The 21,047-nt window shown below is 50.4% G+C and overlaps 1 protein-coding gene across 1 annotated transcript in view; it reads right to left on the minus strand.

Moving 5' to 3' along the window:
• The window catches only part of Hhat (hedgehog acyltransferase), a 228,083-nt gene that overhangs the window by 19,118 nt on the left and 187,918 nt on the right, over positions 1-21,047 (minus strand). Inside the window, exon 10 of the mRNA XM_051148158.1 lies at positions 18,135-18,279. Coding sequence (XP_051004115.1) covers positions 18,135-18,279 — 145 coding nt within the window. The remainder of the gene's footprint in view (positions 1-18,134; positions 18,280-21,047) is intronic.

The raw sequence follows: 21,047 nt of genomic DNA on the forward strand, positions 1-21,047 counted from the left end.
CGAACTCACAGTGATTCACCTGCCTCTGCCTCCCGAGTGCTGGGATTGAAGGCGTGCGCCACCACGCCTGACTTGGGAGCTTTTGTTTTAAGTGTTATAACATGTCTTACTATAGTCAAGAGTTTTCACAGACTGGCTTTTAAGTCCAGGTCAAAAAATACTCCAGTAATAATAACCAAGCATGCTTGGCGTTTGGAGACATGGCCCAGTATCCTGGCATGTCTGCTTGATACAAGCTAAAGCCGTCTGAGAGGAGGAAGCTTCAAATAAGAAAATGTAGCCATAAGATGGGGTCATAGGCAGACCTGTAAGGTATTTTCTTAGTGACTGTTGGGTTGGGCACAGCTCACTGTGTGTGGTGCCACCCTGGGCTGGTGGCCCTGGGTTCTACAGGAAAGCAGGCTGAGCAAGCCACAAGGAGCAAGCCAGGAAGCAGCACCCTCCATGGCCTCTGCCTCAGCTCCTGTCTCCAGGTTCCTGCCCTGCTTGAGTTCCTGTCCTGACTTCTTCAGTGATGAACAGCAATGTGGAAGTGTAAGCCAGCTTTTAGGCCCAGCTTGCTTTTTTGTCATGGCGTTTCACTGCAGTAACAGAAACCCTAATTAAGATACCCAGGGAGAAAAAAACCAAAACCAAAACCAAACCAAAACAAAACAAAACCTCATTATGAAAGCATGAAGACCTGAGCCCAGTTCCTCAAGGACCAAAAACATGCCTTCGTAGTTTACGCCTGTGATCCCAGCACTAGGTGGGTGGAGACAGGGGAATCCCTAGGGTTGCTGGTAACCCAAGCTCACCAGCTGGACAGCTTCAGGCCAGCAAGAGACTGTCTCAAAATGCAAGTCAACAGCTCCTGAGAATGACACCCAAGGTTGATGACCTCTGGTCTCTAACACACACAAACACATACATGTGCACCCACACTCACACTGACACTCATACACCACACACACACATGTATACAGACACACACACATGCACACACCGACATGCACACACATGCACACACATTAAGGATAATTAAAAATAAGTAGAAAGCTCTGGTTCTGCTGTGACAGAGTACTGAGTACTGGGTACTGAGTACTGAGTACTCTGTCACATGGCTACATTGTGTTACATTTACCATAAAGAGAGATGGTTTGAACCACACCACACTGAAACAAAACTCTCTAACAAGTACCTGAGCAATTAAAAGAAAAGTCAGCAGTTTGGGGAAGAACCAACTTTGAGGAGATTCAGCAGTGATTTTCCCACTCTTCCTCCTTTGGTGTCTGGAGAGCAGGTGCCAGTCACAGCACAGCAAGATGAGACCGACTCTCAGACAAGGGTCCTGCCTTGCTGGCCGCAGCAACCGAAAGAAAGGGGCTCTGGGAGCTGGAGAGGGCGAAGGGATGCCAGAGTGGGGCACACTGGCTAAGGAAGCACACAGGAGGGGCCAGGCCAGCACCACAAAGACTGGGGGAGAAGACCAAGGCTTGAGACACATCTGAGTCTCAGGTGGAAGGGGAGTGGACACGTAGGAGGAAACAGACAATGGGGCCGCCAGGATGACGGCTTCTCTCCTGATGGCAGCCAGGACCACACAGGGCAGCAGCAAACCCACCACTCACTGCCTAGTACCAGAAGGGGCTGTGTTGTGTTGTATTTATTGTAAATAAAGATTTTTTTTCAAAGTGGTGCCAAGTGGTGGTGTCTCCATAGAGTCTAGGAAAGCGGCAGCGGGTGTGGTGGGAACCCAGGCTTGTCTGCTGAGCTGGGGGTCAGAGACAAACTGTCCAACTTTGTTATCTGTGACACAGAAATTAATTTGATGAGCCTTTGAGAGAAGCTTTTGAGAGATGGACTCACAATCGAAGCAAAGGCCCAGGCAGTAGTGTTAGGGGCTCCAGAGGTCATGTGAGGTCACAGAAAGTCACAGAAGGCCACAGGAGGTCACGGGCAACAAATGAAACCAAGAAGCAGCCTCACCAGCTACAAAGCTGCTAAGTGTTGCCTACTGAAGGCTCCTCAGTGTCCTAGGCCACACACCAAGTTGTTCTAGTGTTTAGGAAATGATAAATTCAAGGTTAAATGTCCTTGGTGCATAGCAAAAATGGTGATGTTTATCTATCACAGATGTCCGAAGCTAACTTTCCAAAGGACTCTTTTTGAATATAATGCTTCTTGGGAAAATTTTCTATAGCTATGCTAAGACACCCTGACCAAGGCAGCTTATACAATAAAGGGTTTATTTGAGGCTTCAGCTTCAGAGGGTTAGAGTCCATGGCCATCGTGATGGGAACGTGGAGCGGACGGGTAAGCAACGTGCTGGATCAATAGCTGAGCTCTCACATATGATCCGCAGCACTAGGCACAGCGGGCCAACGGGGAAATGACGTGGGCTTTAGAAACTTCAAAGCCTGACTCCACTGTCATACTGAGGACCAAGCATTCAAACATATGAGCCTATGAGGACCACTGTCACCCAAACAGCACACGAGGCTTTTTTTTTTCTTCATGAATTGTGCTCTGAGAATACTTTAGCAAGTGCAGACCCCTTGAAGTGGGACCTGGCCTCTGTCTCTGTCTGGCTGTGATGAACTACATCTCCCTAAGCTTCAGAGAACTCTCGTCTGCACACTAGGGTAGCAAGGTGAGGGTGGGCCACGATCTCTAAGCTCTTTTCACATCTGTACATAACTACTCCTTCTGCGAGGTACAACAGAGTGTGTGTCCTGGGAAGAAGATGGGCCAGAAAACATCCAAACTTCCTAATAACTCTGAAGAGACACTGACGTTTCGGCCCTGACTTCCACGTAGCGTGAAGATTTTCAGAGTAGCACACCCTCATTCTTGCCACTTGAGTGTATCCCTTCCTGCCGCCCTCAACGCCTCTCTGCATGCCTGTGAATGGTCTCCGGAAGCTTCAGCTGTTAACTCTGTTGCATTTAAAGTCTGTCCATTAAGATGAATAGAACACCCCCCTCGTCCTCCAAAGCTGGCCGTGGGGAAACAGTGGTGCCGATGAGGGGGTTACATGAAAGCCGCTGTCTGCCGGCAGGCAGGTCGCACAAAACCCGTCGTCTTCCGCTGACTTCCGCATCACCAGCTTCCAGTGGCATGGTTATGGTGATGCCATACAAAAGAGAAAGAGATGAGTCCCTCTCCATATAAGTGGAACTATACAATCTCACTACGGATAGTGCTGACCAAACACTGGAACTGCACATCTGTGCAGAAAGGATGGCTTTTTCAATGAAGTTTCTGGGTAAATCTGATGTCCAAGATGATCCCTCCTCCAAATTTTGATCTTAACCTCCCAATATTTTACAAAATTAATTCCAAATGACTTTGAGATCTAAGTAGAAAAAGCAACAAAGTGAAGCTCCTAAAAGACGGTACAGAGAGAGATCTTTGTGACCATGGCATACTTCCTAAACAGTGCAGAGAAAGTACCAAAGTGACAGAAATGACTGACAAATAACACTTGACAGACATCGGCAGACATCATTAGAACAGGGCGGAAGAGGAAACTACTGTGGTGGTGTGGATGAGAGGATGACAAATACCCCATAGCCTTGGGCACTTGTCTTGGTCCCTGCTCTGGCTGGGGCTGTTTAGGGGGAAGCACGTCACGGTGCGGGGTGGCAGCTCTGAGAGGAGGAAGCTTCATCTGCGTCTAGTTGGCACTGTCTGCTTGATGCAGCGAGAGATGGGCGCTCTTGCCTTCCTGCCCTCACTCACACACACAGACATGCACACACACTTGGACACACCCTAGGCATGCAACAGTCCCCATGCACACAGGAGACTGATGAGAGAATGCTGCATTTGCACAGCTCTTTCCAAGACTATCCGGTAGCTCATGGTCCACATCCACAGAGTAGCATCATGTAAATTAGCAAACTCAGGCAGCTGGAGAGATGCTGGTTTTACCTCAGCCATATGGTATCTGGCAAGGTAGCCCTGGAGAAGAAACCATGAACCTCGGGTTCACATCCTGTCTCTGCCACTTACTGAAGAGGTGACATGGCAGGTCAAATGCAGCTCAAGGTGTTTTGCAAACTGTAAAGCGTGTTGTGAGGGGTAAGGGACTAACACAATATTACATGTTCAACTGGAATTTAGTCTAGGCCTTGCATTTCCCTGTCTGTACATGTCAATGTTTTGGATATCAAACTCCCAAATTAACAAGGATGCCCAACAGTATGCTATAGATAATTGGTTCATGACTAGATACACATATGAGCTTTGATACATGTACATAATGTGCAATGATTAAATCAGGGCAATTAGCATAGGAGACTGAGATCAAGAGACAGGGAAGGGAGAGGGTGGTTGGGGTCGAGCAAAAGAGACAGGATCTAGTGGGCAGTTGGGTGGCTGGAGTTAAGAACTCATTGGAAGCCGGGGAGATGGCTCAGCAGTTAAGCATTTGCCAGGAGAGAACAGGACCGGAGTTCAGCTCTCCAGGACTCACAAACACATCACGTGTGCATGGCCATCCATCCCTTGTAATTCCCCAGAGCAAGCTGGCTGGCAGGACTACCACCTGGGTGAGCACTGGGCGGGCTTCACTGAAAAAACGTGTTTCAGTGAGCGATCAAGAAGGATTCTGACATCAACCTAGGGTCTTTGCATCATGCATGCCTGTGTGCATACACGCTCCCACACACATGCAAAAGCACGCATACACACTCAGGGGCGTGGTTTCTAGCACATTCCCACAGGTCACCTGGACTTCCACTGCAGCTTCTGACCTGTGAAGAACGCTAAAACGCTGGGTTATTTCCTCACTGGGGAAAGTGTTGGATTTCCATACAGTGTCTTAAGGCAGGCACGGACGGACCTCCTGCTCCTCTCTGGAGTAAGGGCTTCGCTGCAGTAACATCTACTTGCCTCTTCACAGCCTCGATCATCTCACCTCCCAAAGCGCCGCTCTCTCAAACCCAGTAACGTGATGATACTAAATGGTACGTGTCTAAACCCGATGCTGATCATCGGGATGAACTGATTTAGATTATTTTCCTCCCTAGGCCTACAGGCTCTTAACTTCTCCTAGAATCTCCAGGCATGTTAGACTTGGACAGAGAAGACTCAAAAAACAGAATAGTACCATGGGTCATCTCTTCCAAGCTGAAGAAACAGGCACTTGTGGGGCACAGGAATGGACATCAGGGGTTTCCCATGCTATTAAGTAAGAGGCCATTAGCAGATCAGTTACAATAGAGTTCCCCAAGTGACACAGCTGGCGTCACTGGGGTGCTCTGTACAGTACAGATTCCTGGGGCCATCCTGGGCCTGCTTCCTCAGACTCTCTTACAGGTTAGAGCAGAGCGATCACATTTTAAGTGTCCGGGTGGTGCAGACAGAGTAAGGCAATAGCTGTGCTGGAGGCTGGGTGAGAGAGGAGCTGACGTCACACTGATGAGTGATGGCAGAGGGGGCAGACTCGTAAGGGAAACTGATTTAGAGCAGGTCAGCCTCAAAATCACTCAACATCGTCTAAGTAGTGCGGATCACTGCTACCAGGCATCCAACCTGCATGAAGTCACAGACTGAAGGCAGCAGCAAGTGCCAGACATCTTCAACACTGAGTTGTCACAGCAAACAAGCAAAACTGGGACACACCATTCTAAGGGCCTAACAGAGCCAAGATGTGGCCCAGACATCCCTGCCTCCTCAGCAGGTCCAGGTCTGTCTCGTGGTCTTCGCGGCTAGGCATCTGTCTGTTTCTGGATGGATTGATAAAGAGCATGCCCCCTGGAGAGCCGGGGAAAGTCACCTTATGCTAAGCTAAGTAGCACAAGAGCATTAAAAACGCCAGAGTAGCAGGATGAAAAGTGGCGAATGGCACAGTTCCTGGTCTTCGGCATCAATTATCAGGGTGAACATTATCTTTGATTGACAGAATGAGAAATGGAGAGGAAAAACCAGAATTGCACAAGACAGGAAGAAGGGTAAATGATCAATTAATGGGCTGGTGTAAGGCAGATGGACAGATGGACAATTAGACAAATGCACAGAAGAACAGAGAGAAGGGCCAAGTCTGCCTGTGGCGTAGCTGCTTCCTCCCAACAGAAAAGTCTCTCTCAGAATCAGGAGAGTCTCGGGAGACTCACAAAGCTAATGAGAATTAAGAAGGTTATGAGACCCACAAGCCCCCACCAAGGATCACAGAGGTGGGAGGAGGAGGAGGCTCTGGTGATGAGGAGTTGTCGGCATGCTGGAGTGGGCTGCTCAGTGAAGCAGCTGCCTCTGGGTCACCCAAGATCCTGTGGGCAGCTCCGGTAAACACTCTGGTTCCCTAAGCCAGTCAGAGTGGAGCTGGTCGGGGTGAGTGCATGTGGGTGTGCACATGTGTATTTTGTCTGTAACCAAAGCCCTATCTGAGCTGAAGAGACATTTGTTCGCCCGGCCCCAGGAGAAGTCCTGCAACACAGACCAATTACTGTTTATTCTTAAGCGATTTCTAGCAGCTTTCTGAAATATCTTCCATATACCACACAACGTCTACATTTTAAGTGCATAAATTCCCAGCTTGTGGTATATTCAGCAAGCGCGTCACCATCAGCACAGTCTACTGTAGAATATTGGATCACCCTAAGAAAATGAAACACATGTCACTAGTCATCGCCCTCCAAACTGTGTCCCTGCCAGTTCTGGGCAGCCACTGGTCCAGTTTCCATCTGTGCAGCTTTGTCTGCTCCGGACACTTGGGACCAACGGAACTGCTTGGTGTGGGGTTCGCTGTCTCCTCTCACCAAGTCTTCAGGTCGACCCTGAGTCTTACAACATTCCACTTTGTGGGGATATGTCACGTACTGATCATCGGCTGGTGGCTGTCTGGGCTGGATCTCCTGTTTGGCTGTCCTATGCAATGGTGCCATGCACACACATGCGCCAGCTTTTATATGCACGCACACTGATAAGTTAAGTAGCTCTGTACCCGACAAGCCCATTTTCTATTTTAATCAACAGCAGACAAGTGCTCCATTTCCCCAGCATCCTCAGCAAAATTTGTTATTTACTTTTTTTTTTTTTTTTTACACAGTCTTCTTAGAGGTTATGAAGTGGCAAGCCTCTGACAGATGGCCAGGGTGACTTCTCCTGACGACTCATGGTGCTGAGTCTTTTTCCTGGCACAAGGGCCCTCTGCATATCCTTTTCTTGGAAGGATGTCTGCTCAGAGCCTTTGTCTATTTTTAATAGAGTTACAGTGTCTAACTAGAAGGTGCTTATCTGATACAGTGGCAAACCCTTATGCTAAGTGTATTCTCATCTTCTTGGTGATGTCTTTAAAGCAAAAGATAAGTTTTAAAAAATGTGTTGTTGTGTTTTGGAGACAAGGTCTCACTTAGAAGGTTAGAGTGGCCAGGAACTCACAGCAATCCTCCTGCAGCAGCACCCATGTCTTGATAATGTCCAGTTGATCTGTGTTTCTCTTTGGCTGTCTGCTCTGACGCCATTGATAAGAAGCCATTGTCAGTCATTGTGAATATTGATCCTAAAAGTTTGATATTTCTAGATCTTGCATTTAATTTTGATCCATTTGAGTTATCTTTTTTATGCAGTGTTAGGTAGGGATCCATTGCTCCTGCATGTGGACATCCGGCACAAATTTTTGGGAGAAAAGAAAAAAGAGATCTTGAGGCAGAATATTATCAATATTGAGCGCATTCCTTGCTTTTCTGCTTGCTGTGGCAAAAACAACTTATGGAAAGGAGAGTGTATTTGGGCGCACCACAGAAGCTGAAGTCTAATACGGTGGCATGAATTGGAGGTGATTTGTCACACTGTCCTCAGTCAAGCAGGAGAGACAGGAGCCCCTGGTCTTTTCCCACTTCTCTTTGGTCTGTGCCCAAAGCCAGAGTCTAATGGTCTATTCATTCTCAGTCAAGCCTCCGAAAACACCCACAAAAACCCACCTGGAGCTCATCTTCCAGATGACTCTGAGTGCTGTCACGTGATGAGCCATTGCAATGGGTACAGTAGGGACTTCTCTGAGCCCAGGATAAGACAGATTTAATGCACATAGCCACCATGAGCTAGGTGTCTTCTTAATTCAGAGGTGAGAGTCTCAGTGTCTGAGAGGCTGGGTACCACGTTCCAGGTCTCCATGTGTCTGTCTCCCAAGCCCTTTACCACCCACTTCTACTGACAGGGTACCACAGATCCCAGAACCCAGGGGACACCTCAGACATAGCAATCTCCCAAACATATGAATGGTGTTAATGTCTGTTGTCATTTCTCAGATGTGACAAATGACATGTTTGTCAAGCAAATGTTCGGGCCTCTACAGAAAGATTCCTGTGTCTAAGCAAGATGTCTATTTCTCATAATGTCGTTTTAAACAATTCTCAAGTCGAAGAAAAATAAAACCTGGAATTTTCAGATAAATACATTCAGTAATTTTTAAAGCTGGTTGATATAAGTAACTAAGGCAGTAAGCTAGTAAGAAACTAAAGTGGGACCCCAAAGAAGCAACAGGGGTCCTTCCTGTCTTGCCATGAAGATATCTGACTGCCTGTCTGGCCAGACTAGATCCTCGCTCTGTGCTGTCATCTTTGGGGTGGAGTTGCAGAGTTCAGGGTTCACAGGTAAGTTACAAAAGAACAAAATCCAAGGCCCAAAGAGGCAAGGTCATCACTCCAGGCGAGCAGGAAGTAAACCAGGGTCCTTGCATCTGAAGGTGACAGGGAGAGAACTGATCCCTCCTTGAGGAGATGTGACCATGGCCAGCCCTATGTGCCCAAGGAATGCAAGTACAGATTGCCTAGAGGGTGGCACCTTCACGTGAGGCCTCAGAACCACCTCTCAGATCTTCAGAGAGTGGGCAGCACACAGACAAAGACACCAAGTAAGGCTCAGCCATGAGTAAGGGGTCAGGCAGGCACAGACACATGCAGACCTAAAACGCTGAAAACAAAGCAGAAAAGAAGAAACTACACTTACAATAAGTTTTAAAAAAAGAAAGAAAGAAAGAAAGGAAACGGCAAATGAACTTGAACATATCTGGAAAATGTCCACAAAGAAACAAACTTTTAACAGGCCCCTTCAGAAAAATGTACATCTGGGTAGTTGACTGAGCAAAGCTGCCTGTATCTATAAAGGACCCTATCTTTGGACTTACATGCCCCTCGGTCTCCAGAATCAAAGGTTAGGAAACAGAGTGGAAATCTACTGGCCACTGTTTTTTGAAAATGCAGAAAGTCATTTAAGGCAGGCCACCAAAATCAATAAACAAATCTGGAATATCTTACCACAACCACTAAACACACACCCCGTGAAGACCCAGCTGATGCCCTGCAGTCCCCTCCATTTTCCCAGGCCTTGCTACTGGGAAGCCACTGCGGAGTAGGACCTCATCTTCCCAGGCCTCGTTACCTGGCAACCACAGTGCAGGATTCCATGCTCCCCCCACTCTACCCCCTACTGGTCCCGCCCCCTGCCTCTGGTACAGATCCCTTTGCTCAAAAGTGAGAATCATGTCACCCTTGCGAAAGTCCTCATGCCTCAGGCCAGCCCCAGTGCACTAAGGACTCAGCCTGCAGTCCTCAGCGAGGCCCTGGCCCTTCATTATCCGGCGGTCTGGTTACTGTTGCGGCCCCTCAGCACATCTGTCTACTCCCCTGCCTCCTCTCACACTCTCTCCATCTGACTCCAGAAGCTGCCAGCTCCTGAAGGAGCAATGGCCTCTTCCTGCTTCTGCGCCCCAATCCTTAAGCCTACTTCTAATGTCTCCTTTTCTGCGATGACTCTTACCCAAAGACACAGGGTGACAGTAAAGCCAGGGTGGGCGATGGTTCTGTTTTGCGTGACAATCAGCTTTTGGCATCCACCCGGACTACTCTCACCTTTTTTCCCCCATGGAGTGCTATGTCCACAGACACTGCAACACATTCTGTCAGGTATGTCATGATCGCTTTGACTTCTAGCCCTACAAACAGAGAGCCAGAAGCTTGGGGACCACTCTGTTCCCATCGCTTTTCTCTATCAAGAGACTTAGCCTCCCTGAAGTCTTGTTGGGCACAGCCAAGGGGATGAGAGGAGCAATCAAGACACTGGCTTTAAATATGAGCGAGAGAGAGAGAGAGAGAGAGAGAGAGAGAGAGAGAGAGAGAGAGAGAGAGAGAGAGAGAGAGAGAACACCAAAAACCTAAGTTAGTAGGGTGCTGTGAACACAAATGGAATTTTAAAACAGGACCAGGAACAATTAATTCTGTTAAATATAACTGAATCTGGTTTCCTCTAGGTGAATGAAAAACAAGCTGAGAAAAATCAGGGCTCCAAAGACAGGTCTCTGTGGCCAGAAGATGGCCAGGGTGTTTTGTTACAGAGGAGCAGGGCAGAGAGAGGGGCATCAAAATTAACATACGGAAGAAAGCAACCATGAAGACGGAACCAGGGAGCCATGTAAGGGCTCAAGCATGCTTCAGAAAAGCCTTAAATCTGCAAATGAGGAAGAAAGCAGACTTGAGGGAAGCACTATGAAAAGGATAGAAAAAAGGGTCACAACTCTCTTGGCCCTGCGGCTTCTAACTCTGCTGTTCTTTCCTGCCAGAAATGTACCGTAATGAACCAGTGGGTACCCCATCTCAGATCCCACAGTCTGGTGGCAGTGACTGCAAATGCCCCTCTGCTGTAGGTGCTTCCCACGTGAGACCTCAGCAAAACGGACGGCTCATCCACCAGACATGCACACGCCAAGGAGGGGAGAGACCAGGTTTATCAAGGAGAAGCTGCATCCCTCGGCCCTTCACAGGATGTGTTTTGGCCCCAAACCGCCCAGACATCTCCCTAAGTGCCCTGGCTAATAGCTCAGTCTCACCTCTAAAAGGCCCAGGTGACAGGGCTCTTCTATAGACAAGCCCCTAGTCCCCAGGAGATTTTCCACAGCAAAAGGACATGGCCCTGTGACATAAAAGACTGGATTTCAAGAGAAATGATTAGATTTTCCTTTTATTTTACTGACAGCAGGTGAGAGGTTCCCCTACCCCCCTTCTTTTGTTATTCAGGGTCACACGAACATGCAACCAGAAAAAGAATTTTTTTTTCCTTTTAAGTTGTGAGTCGTGCTGCCTGAAGACATACTCAAAGTCTAAAATTAGCACCTGCCTCCACCTCCTCCGTGCTGGGAAGGCAGCAGCTGGGCCATTACCATGGTCAGAGGGCATTGGGAGCCCAAGGCTTAGCGCCTGCTGCAGCAGGTAAGCTCCTGGGCACTGCCACTTTGAAGCTGCTGTTGGCTGGGCGCTGGCCCGTGGACAGCACCAGCTCTGCTTCTGTCTCCCCCTGCCAGCCTGGCACAGGGCAGCACGTACCTCCCCATCATTACAAACGCCAGCGGGAGATGCCGAAGACACTGGTGAATAAGACGGCAGAGGCCCACCTTTGGGCTCCGTTGTTGTCTGGATTATCCAGGGCCTGTACTGCACACACACCAGCCCACTGTGAGCCCCTCACAGCCCCCTGGCTCTGCCTTGGAATTAATTTTGTCAGTGCTTCCTAGATGGCTATGGTGGGCGGCTCCGCTTGCTCTCCTCACGTACCACCATCCTTATATTTGCTTTGGTTTTGTTTTTACTTTTCTAAGAGAAACCCTTAATATATAGCCAGGCTGCCCTCGTAATCCCATTTGTAACCCAGGCTGGCCTCAAGCCCAGGGTAATCCTCCTGCTCTTCTCCCGAGGGTGTTGGGATAGGGTGTCAGCCAGGTCTGGTTAGTGCAACTTTGCCTTGCTTTGCTTTGGGTTTGGTTAGTCTAGTCCTGCACATGCTCAGCAGGTGCTCCCAACTGAGCTACTGTCCCAGGCAGCTGTTTCTCTTTAAGCTACCATGGATCACCACGACAGACAAGCTCTCCTTAGGAGCTCTGCCCTTTTTTTCTTGGCCAATAAATCTAAGCCAGCACCAAGCACAGACACAGTCAAGAGGTAGCACTAGACCAGCACAGAGGCTGGTGGATTGTTTGCTCAAGCTATTAAACTCTGGAGTGACTGGTGACACATCAGTGGCCGCCTGACAAATGCTAGCCCCACATGCTGCCCAATGTAGATCAATATTTCCTTTCTTTGAGGCTAGGAAAAAGATAATGAAGTGGGCACAAAGCACTGCTTGGTCTCTGCCAGCCATTTTTCAAACCGGGTTATAGTCCACAGGAGATTTGCAGGGCTTCCCAAACAGAATAAACAGTGTGGGTAATGTTGAAGGCTTGATTTCCATATCTTCAACTTACATACATACATACATACATACATACATACATACACACACACACACTTGTACACACAAGCACACACCCTCTCCTAAAAATAATCTTGCTACCAGTTTGTTTCAGTTTGCAGAGGAAAAACCAATCCCCTCCCCCATCTTCTCTTACAGCAAGGTGCTGACCCCTCTGGGAATTGAAGGACACCCCGAGACACTGAACAGCACCCTGCACGTGAATGGCTGGGGACAGGAGGATGGGGATGGTGGCAATAACAGGTCAGTGTCTGGTGAAAATGAAAGGGTTCCAAATCTGTAGACTTAATTATCGGCAAAGATACAAAACTCACTTCCTTCCTACTTGATCAATTGCATCTATGCTAGAAGTTTAATGATACTTTACGATATTCCCCTCTCCCAAGGAATCCCTGGTTACCAGGAAATGCTTTCACACAAGCTTACAGAAGAGAATGTTTGCATGCTTCCTGACTGAACCTCTAAAATCCCCCCAGTGCTGGTGAGCCTCCTCCAGGTACAGCACTGCCCCAGGTCTCACTTCTCATCACTTGTGCCTGGTCACATGGCCCGAAACACTCCTGTGAAAGCCCAGCTATCTGAGAGAGCAAAGAAGACAACACTTCTCTGTCTCAGACTCGTGTGCTCTGATGGTTAATTCCAGATGTGTTGAGCATCTTCTGAGGAGTTGTCTGGGGCAGGTTGGCCTGTGTACATGTGTCTTGATGATTATTAATTGAAGTGGTAAGACCCGCCCAGTGATCCTGGACCATATCAGATAGGAGAGGAGTAGACAAGAGTGAGCAAGGAGGGATCCACTTGTTTTCTCTGCTTCTTGATGACAGATAGGATGTGTCTATCTGCTTGAGTCCTGACCTTGATTTTCCCTCCATGATGGGCTGAAATCTGGAACTGTAAGCTGAAGTAAATCATTTCCTGTCAAACATTAAGAGTGTTTTATCACAGCAACAGAAATGAAACCAGGAAAGATTCCAAGAGTGGCCACCATGGACCTGCCTAACCATAAACAAACCCTGAAGTCATCAGAGGGTCTCAATCTTCCTAATGCTGTGGAAATCAATCTAGCGCTTTCTCAGAAAACTGGGAATAGGGCTACCTCAAGACCCAGTTGTTCCACTCCTTGAAATATACCCAAAAGATGCTCCACCACACAACAAGGACATATGTTCAACCATGTTCATGGCAGCATTATTCGTAATAGCCAGAATCTGCAAACAACCTAGATGTCCCTCAGTGGAAGAATGGATAAAGAAACTGTGGTACATTTACACTATGGAATACTACTCAGATATTGAAAACAAAGAAATCCTGAAATTTGCAGCTGAAATCCAGTTTCTCATGTTGTGCTGACCCCCAACCATCAAATTATTTTTATTACTACTTCATAACTGATTTTGCTACTGTTATGAATTGTAATACAAATATCCAATGTGTAGGATATCTGACCTGCAACCCCTGTTAAAGGGCACTTCAATCCCTATAGAGGTCACAACCCCCAGGCTAAGAACCACTGCACTAGAGTCCAGGTAATCTAAGGAGGTGGCAGAGGCATGAGAAACCCATTTGCAGGTACAGTTAGTGGCTGGCGTCCTCACAAACACAGCCTGTGAGGCGCTGGCATCTGCCCTCTGTCTTCACCCATGCACAACGAAATTTCACTCCCAAGACTATGAGAAGACATGAAGGGGCTGAGTTTTACGTCACCGCAGACCTCTTTGATCTCCAGTGCCACACTCCACTTTGCCTTTAAGTTGAAACCCCTGTCTAGAATCATCCGCATCAGGAGATGAACAAGGTGTCTGGACAAGATAGTAGTCAGGGACAAAACACAGTCACACAGTCTCTCCTCTCTTCGCTAGAAATAGCAAGCAAATTCGGGGAGTGTTCGGGTTCTGACCTGCAGGACAGCATCACTCTCCTCCCTCACTGGAATCCAGAGGAAAAGGAACCAGGTGCTTTAGGGCAAGGAGTCGTTCATGAAGTTAAGTGTTGAATCATGGTCTCCCAAACTGCATGAGTGATTAGGAAGACAAATGTGTGTGTGTGTGTGTGAGTGTGTTGCACATATGTGCACATAGAACACACATACAGTTGTGCAAGGAATCAGGGAAGAGAATGTTTGGAGTCTCTATGCAGGTATGTGTGTATTTGAGTGTGTGTATGTGTGTGTGTGTGTGTGTGTGTGTATGTGTGAAGATAGTGCAGGTTCATTCATGTGTGAACTATGTGACTCTAGCAGGACAGTTCCAGAGTCTCCTATGCTCGTGTAAGTAACCCCAACAAATTCACTGGCTCCCACAGGGGAGACTGGATGGAATCTTTTCCTTGGTTTCTGAGTACCCTATCTGGTACAAACAGATGTCTGTTTATGTCTCCCCAGGAAAAGTCATAAAACATAGAGTTATGTCTCACTGATATCTTTACAGAGCAGAACTCAACAGCTGCCTGCTGAAGAAATCAATTCACACTTCAGCCTGGAACATTCACAGAGTTTGTATAAAATAAGGTGACAGAGCAGCACTTTGTACTTGTCTCTGCTAAGCATAGCCCAGTGTGGCTCGTCCTAGAGTAAGTGGGTGGCACATCCCCCTAGGGCTGCTGACTTCTTGAGGTGGGATCTACGGGGATTGCTCACTGCTGCTCTCTCTCTCTGCAGTTGTCCCCAAACCACAGAGGAAGGGACTTCTGGTAAACCCTGACATCCAAATGCTGAGCTTGAATATGCTCCGCTCCCTGGAGACAGGCCTCCTGACATCTCCCTCGCATCCTCCGTGTGCAGAGATGAGTCTTAGAGCAACAGGCACCAACCTTACACCCAGAGGCAGAGGTCAGAGGTGGCCAGGCTGCCAGAGCCCTGACACATCCCCAGGCAGCTGCATGCAGTGACAGCAGGCCCTCATGGGGCCTTAGGGGGCCAGATGATTTCAGAACTCAGAGTCTCTTTCTCAGGTTTACACCGCTGATCTATTAACACCCCCAGCAGGACCTGAGGATGCATACTACTAACTCATTAATTATTTCTTGTACATGAACATGAATATTTATAACAACAACCTCTGTTGTCAATTCAAGCTGTAAGAGAGTCGGGCTCACCAGGATGGGAGACTTGTCGCTATCTGGCTTGCTTCCCTCCATGAGAAATTTAAACTCAGGAATTTGGGGCAAAAACCCTCAATAAGAAAATGACAAGAGGGCCAACTGACAAAATCCCAGCACACATTCCTGAGTCAAGCAGCTCATGAAACAACCTGGTCAAGATCCCAGTGGGTTCCTCTGGAGAGCCTCTGGCTCAAGGAACTCTCAAGAGAAGTGATTGCAGAGCCTTATACAAAACAATCAGAGTTGCTGAGTCTCCACCCCTGAGACAACCCACATGCTGGCCTATCAGCAGGGAGCCAGGGAAGCATTACTGTAAGCCTTCGCCATCCTGGAGCAGTGAAGGGACCCTGTAGACCTTTTCCGCCCTTTTCGGTACCAGCATGCCCCAGGTCTGCTCCCACGTCTTACTCCAGGCAGCTCCTGGCTCGAGTCCACTCCCACAGCTCTCATTACCACCTGGCTTCCACCACCTGGCTTCCACACCAGTTGCCCGTCTTCCTTGGATCCAGCCTAAACTTTCTACAGCTTTTACAGTGGGAAGATTGAAGTCAAACGGGATCCAGCAGGCCCACTGAGGCACAGTCTACATTCATGACTAATATTCAGGCTTCCGGCAAGTGTGCCGCGAGAGTATTTCTGGTGTGAAGAGAGCTGCAGCAGAAATATCTGTGGCTTCTTGGGGGCCCTGATGCAGAGATGACAACCCAGCCTTATCAAGTTCCACCACCACTGCTCCGCCAGGACTCTCCAAACCCAAGCATGGGTCAGGAAGTAGAACAGCAGATCTTTTCTGTGGATGCACAGTGAGCTGGCTACCGTGCTATGCTCAGCAAAGATTCTATCCTCACCTTTCAGAAGTCCCAGCATGTCTTGGTCCCAGCCCATGGAAAGTGGTGACCATAGGTAGTGACGGTCAGCTGTAAAGTTTTCAGAACTGCCACCACACACTAGCGTCTGACTGTTGCTGATGTGGCTTTGCCATGGCTGCTGAAGAAATCCACTCAGGGTAGATGAAAAAAAAGATTAGCTCACAGTGAGGATCAACGGAGAAGGCTCAGTGGGTGAAGGTGCTTGCTTGCCAGGCAAGCCTGGTGATGTAAGTTATCCCTGGAACCCATGGAAAGATAGAAGGACAGAAACAACTCTACAAAGTTGTCCTCTGACCTCTTGTGCACATACGCCATTGCACACATGTGCCTACTCACACATAAACACACACGTCTGCTTTTTAACTATTGGGTGTCATAATGCTCAGAAACAAGTGTCCAGGTCTAGAGCTAGACACAGGCCCCAGGCCCTGGCTCCAGGCCCCGGCTACAAGGCAGCACAGGGGGACACTGACACAGGCCCCAGGCCCCGGCTCCAGGACAGCACAGGGGGACACTGACACAGGCCCCAGGCCCCGGCTCCAGGACAGCACAGGGGGACACTGACACAGGCCCCAGGCCCCAGCTCCAGGACAGCACAGGGGGACGCTGACACAGGCCCCAGGCCCAGGCTCCAGGCCCAGGCTCCAGGCCCAGGCTCCAGGACAGCACAGGGGCACACTGACACAGGCCCCAGGCCCAGGCTCCAGGCCCAGGCTCCAGGCCCAGGCTCCAGGACAGCACAGGGGCACACTGACACAGGCCCCAGGCCCAGGCTCCAGGACAGCACAGGGGCACACTGACACAGGCCCCAGGCCCCGGCTCCAGGACAGCACAGGGGGACACTGACACAGGCCCCAGGCCCCGGCTCCAGGCCCAGGCCCCAGGCCCTAGGCCCCGGCTCCAGGACAGCACAGGGGGACACTGACGCAGGCCCCAGGCCCCAGGCCCCAGGCCCAGGCTCCAGGACAGCACAGGGGGACATTGACACAGGCCACAGGCCCCGGCTCCAGGACAGCACAGGGGGACACTGACACCCAGGCCCCGGCTCCAGGACAGCACAGGGGCACACTGACACAGGCCCCAGGCCCCGGCTCCAGGACAGCACGGGGGGACGCTGACACAGGCCCCAGGCCCCGGCTCCAGGACAGCACAGGGGGACAATGACACAGGCCCCAGGCCCCGGCTCCAGGACAGCACAAGGGGGACGCTGACACAGGCCCCAGGCCCCGGCTCCAGGACAGCACAGGGGGACACTGACACAGGCCCCAGGCCCAGGCCCCAGGAAAGCACAGGGGGACACTGACACAGGCTCCAGGCCCAGGCTCCAGGCCCAGGCTCCAGGACAGCACAGGGGGATGCTGATTTAGGCCTCAGGCCCAGGCTCCAGGACAGCACAGGGGGACGCTGACACAGGCTCCAGGCCCAGGCTCCAGGACAGCACAGGGGGATGCTGACACAGGCCCAAGGCCCAGGCTCCAGGACAGCACAGGGGGATGCTGAAACAGGCCCAAGGCCCAGGCTCCAGGACAGCACAAGGGGATGCTGACACAGGCCCCAGGCCCAGGCTCCAGGACAGTACAAGAGGACACTGACACAGGCCCCAGGCCCAGGCTCCAGGACAGCACACAAGGGGACACTGACACAGGCCTCAGGCCCAGGCTCCAGGACAGCACACAAGGGGACGCTGACACAGGCCCCAGGCCTAGGCTCCAGGACAGCACAGGGGGACACTGACACAGGCCCCAGGCCCAGGCTCCAGGACAGCACACAAGGGGACTTCCAGGAAACGTTGCTGTACTGCAGCCACAGTGGGACAGAAGCTGTCCCTTGCTCAGTCACCTGTCATACACATGGCTCTCCCAAGACTCTCAAGTCCACAAACACACCTGCATACGGAGGAGCCGATAACGGGACGGCAAGCAGAGCTGAGAGGCAGCTTACCTTGTAGGAAGACCCTGTCCCAGTAGGTTTTTCCAACTTGAATTCCCCCAAGAAACACCAGGTTGAACAGGATCAGCATGGAGGTGGAGCAGGAGGCCAGCAGAGCGTGCAGCCGGCAGCGAGCCTGCGTGGAGAGGTGCCGCACCTGTGAAGGAGCACAAGCAGCACCTCACTGAGGAGGCAGAAGAACTAAGGCCAAGGCTTACGTCTGTCTAGGTGTTTCTACTGACTGAAAACAAGGGGAGGGAAGGGCTTAATTCACCTTACAGCTTATAGTCCTTCATTCGGGGAAGTCAAGGCAGGAACGTAGAGAAATGAACTCGAGCAGGGGCCAAGGAACAGTGCCGCTGACTGGCTTGCTGTTATACTTTGGTAATATGCCCTGACGACCAGCCCAGGGGTGGCACCACCCACAGTGAGCTAGGCCCTCTCACACCAACCATAAATTGAGATAATGCCCCACAGGCCAATATATTTTCTCAGTTGAGATTCTCTCTTCCAAAATGCCTCTAGCTTCTGTCAAGTTGGCACAAAATCCTCCTGCGCCTGCATCTAGGTCATTGCTGAGACAGTTGTCAAAACCTTCAGCCTGTGACACACCCTAAGAGGTGGTGCACTCCAGCTGTGCTACTGCTTCCACTCTGGGCTTCCCTCCAGAGGCTCTAGAGCTGCATAGGAGGCAGCAGCGCTCTTCCCCACCAGGGGAGACAGCTCCGTGTGCTGTCTGCCCACAAAGCCATAGACAAAATCACTTAAAATTCTTCCCCAGTAGAGAAACCCCACACCAACACAAAAGCGACCAGGGTCAAGATCACAGTGAGCTCCCCTGAAACCTGACTTGCTATGAGGGCCAACGCAATGGTGTATGGGAGACAGTGTGCTTGTCACCCTGGCTCTGGACGAGTCTGTAAGGAGCTCCTAGACTGGGCTAACTGAGTGAGAGCGAGTCCTGGAGGGAGGGAGGGAGACAGAGAGAGACAGACAGACAGAGAACTGAGCTCCAGCATCCATGCTACCTTGCGTACACTTCCTGGCTGGATGCAGTGTGCAGCTGCCTCACACTCCCGCCACCATGACTTGCACAGCATGGCGGAGGTACACTCCAACCCATAGCAAAGTTAAGCCCTTCCTTCCCTAAGTGGCCTGTGCCAGGCATTTTTTGGGATCACAACAAGTAACCAAAAGTTTTTCAGCAGCACACGGTGGCAGTTGAGAGGGCGGAGGACCACAGTGCCTGAAGGACTGTGGATGGAGGGACCTTCCAGTGAGCACAGCACTCTGCTATCCTTCCTGGGTCTTCAGTGCATTCCCTGGCAGTGGTTCCTCGGGGTTTTTCATAGCAAACCAAGCCTCCGTACTGTACTTCATCCTGTACTGGTACTCCACCGTGGTGGAGGTGTGAGAATCCCAGAAAAACATCTGTGTGTTTGGAGAGGAAGCAGGAGCAGCACCACCGGGTTTCTGACAAATGCTTCCTCTGAGTCCACAGGTACAGGAAGGGCAGGCAGTAGGAGGGCACTAGATCTCCCCTAACGGTTCTCTGAGGCCACCAGCTTCAGCTGTGCTGTGACTGCAAAGGCTCCATGGCAGCAGCCTGTGTGAGCCACGCAGGCAGAGACCATTCTGGAGGGTGACTCTCAGCAGGGTCTGGAGGGTGACCTTCCATGATTGTGACCTGGTCAGGGTCCCCTTAATCTAGAGAAATCAATCCCCAACATGGTCCCTTTCCTGACTGGGACCCCAGGGCTGTTCGGAAGCACAGATTTCACTGCAGAGGGCCGTCTCCCTAGTGTCATTCCCTCTTCCCACACTCCCTGACAGGGGACTTTTATGACCACCATACACCAGCATGGCGTCAGCATGAATAAGCTGGACAGGGGAACAGCGGCAGGGCTATCTGTCTGAATGTGGCCTAGAAAGCTCTTCAGCCCAGAGGTCTCAAGCAAGATGACCCTGTCACTCTCAGTGCCCCGAGATGACGTCACACGAGGTGGAAGAAGGCATGCTCACTTCCGAGAATGCCCAGCCGCAGCGGTTTCTGCGTTTCACAGCAAAGGAAGATGTTCTGTGGGCAGACCTGACTCAGCTAGCAATGACTGGGGGAGGCGGTTGGTGACAAAGCCAGGAGATGAAGATGAGGAACTCAGAATAATAAATCCAGGAGCCATGAGCTGCCTGAACTGGTGTGGATGTGTCCAAATAATTCTCTGTGAGTACAGAGGCTGCTGTGACAAATTGGCCTTCCCAGGACTCAGTGAGCCAAACCTTGCCGGCCGGTCAGCCCTCCACCCTGGACCTGGCACTCTAGGAGGGAGTCGGGAGACCACCCCATCCCGACCCCCAGTCGGTGTACAGAGCCTGGTGCAGCTTAAGGAAGCTCTTCTTTTACGAGAGCTGACTAAAAAAAAAAAAAAAAATTTAAATCAACAAAGAACACGACGTTGAATGACCAGACTTCCACAGGGTTGCTCAGCCAACTGTGCCGCTGTTGCTCCAAATAGGAAGGTCAAACAAAGTAGGCGGCTGAGTGGGCCCTGTGCGTCGGGGTGTGGTGGGCTGGAGGAGGCGGTGGGTGGGGTGGGGGAAAAGGAGGAGCAAGAGAGGGTGAAGAGTTGGACCTGGCTGACCCCTGAGGACTATTCGAACACTAAGGTGTCACATCTGTCTACTACATAAGGACAACCTGAACACAAAATAGCCCAGCTGACGACTAAGAGGGGTGCAGAGTCACAAGTAGGCGGGCAGTTCCTACAGCACGGACCAATGGGAAGAGAGCAGGGTCACATTTCAGGTGAGACAGAAGTGGGCACCAAGGTTCAAGAGTTCTCCAGGCTGCCTGAAGCTTCAAGTAATCCAAACTTAAACATCTGTTACTTCTAGGATTTTGCACGTAGTACTCTCAGAGCACAGCTG

This window comes from Acomys russatus, chromosome 6 (genome assembly GCF_903995435.1).
Source record: "Acomys russatus chromosome 6, mAcoRus1.1, whole genome shotgun sequence".
In the NCBI taxonomy this organism is placed as follows: domain Eukaryota; kingdom Metazoa; phylum Chordata; class Mammalia; order Rodentia; family Muridae; genus Acomys; species Acomys russatus.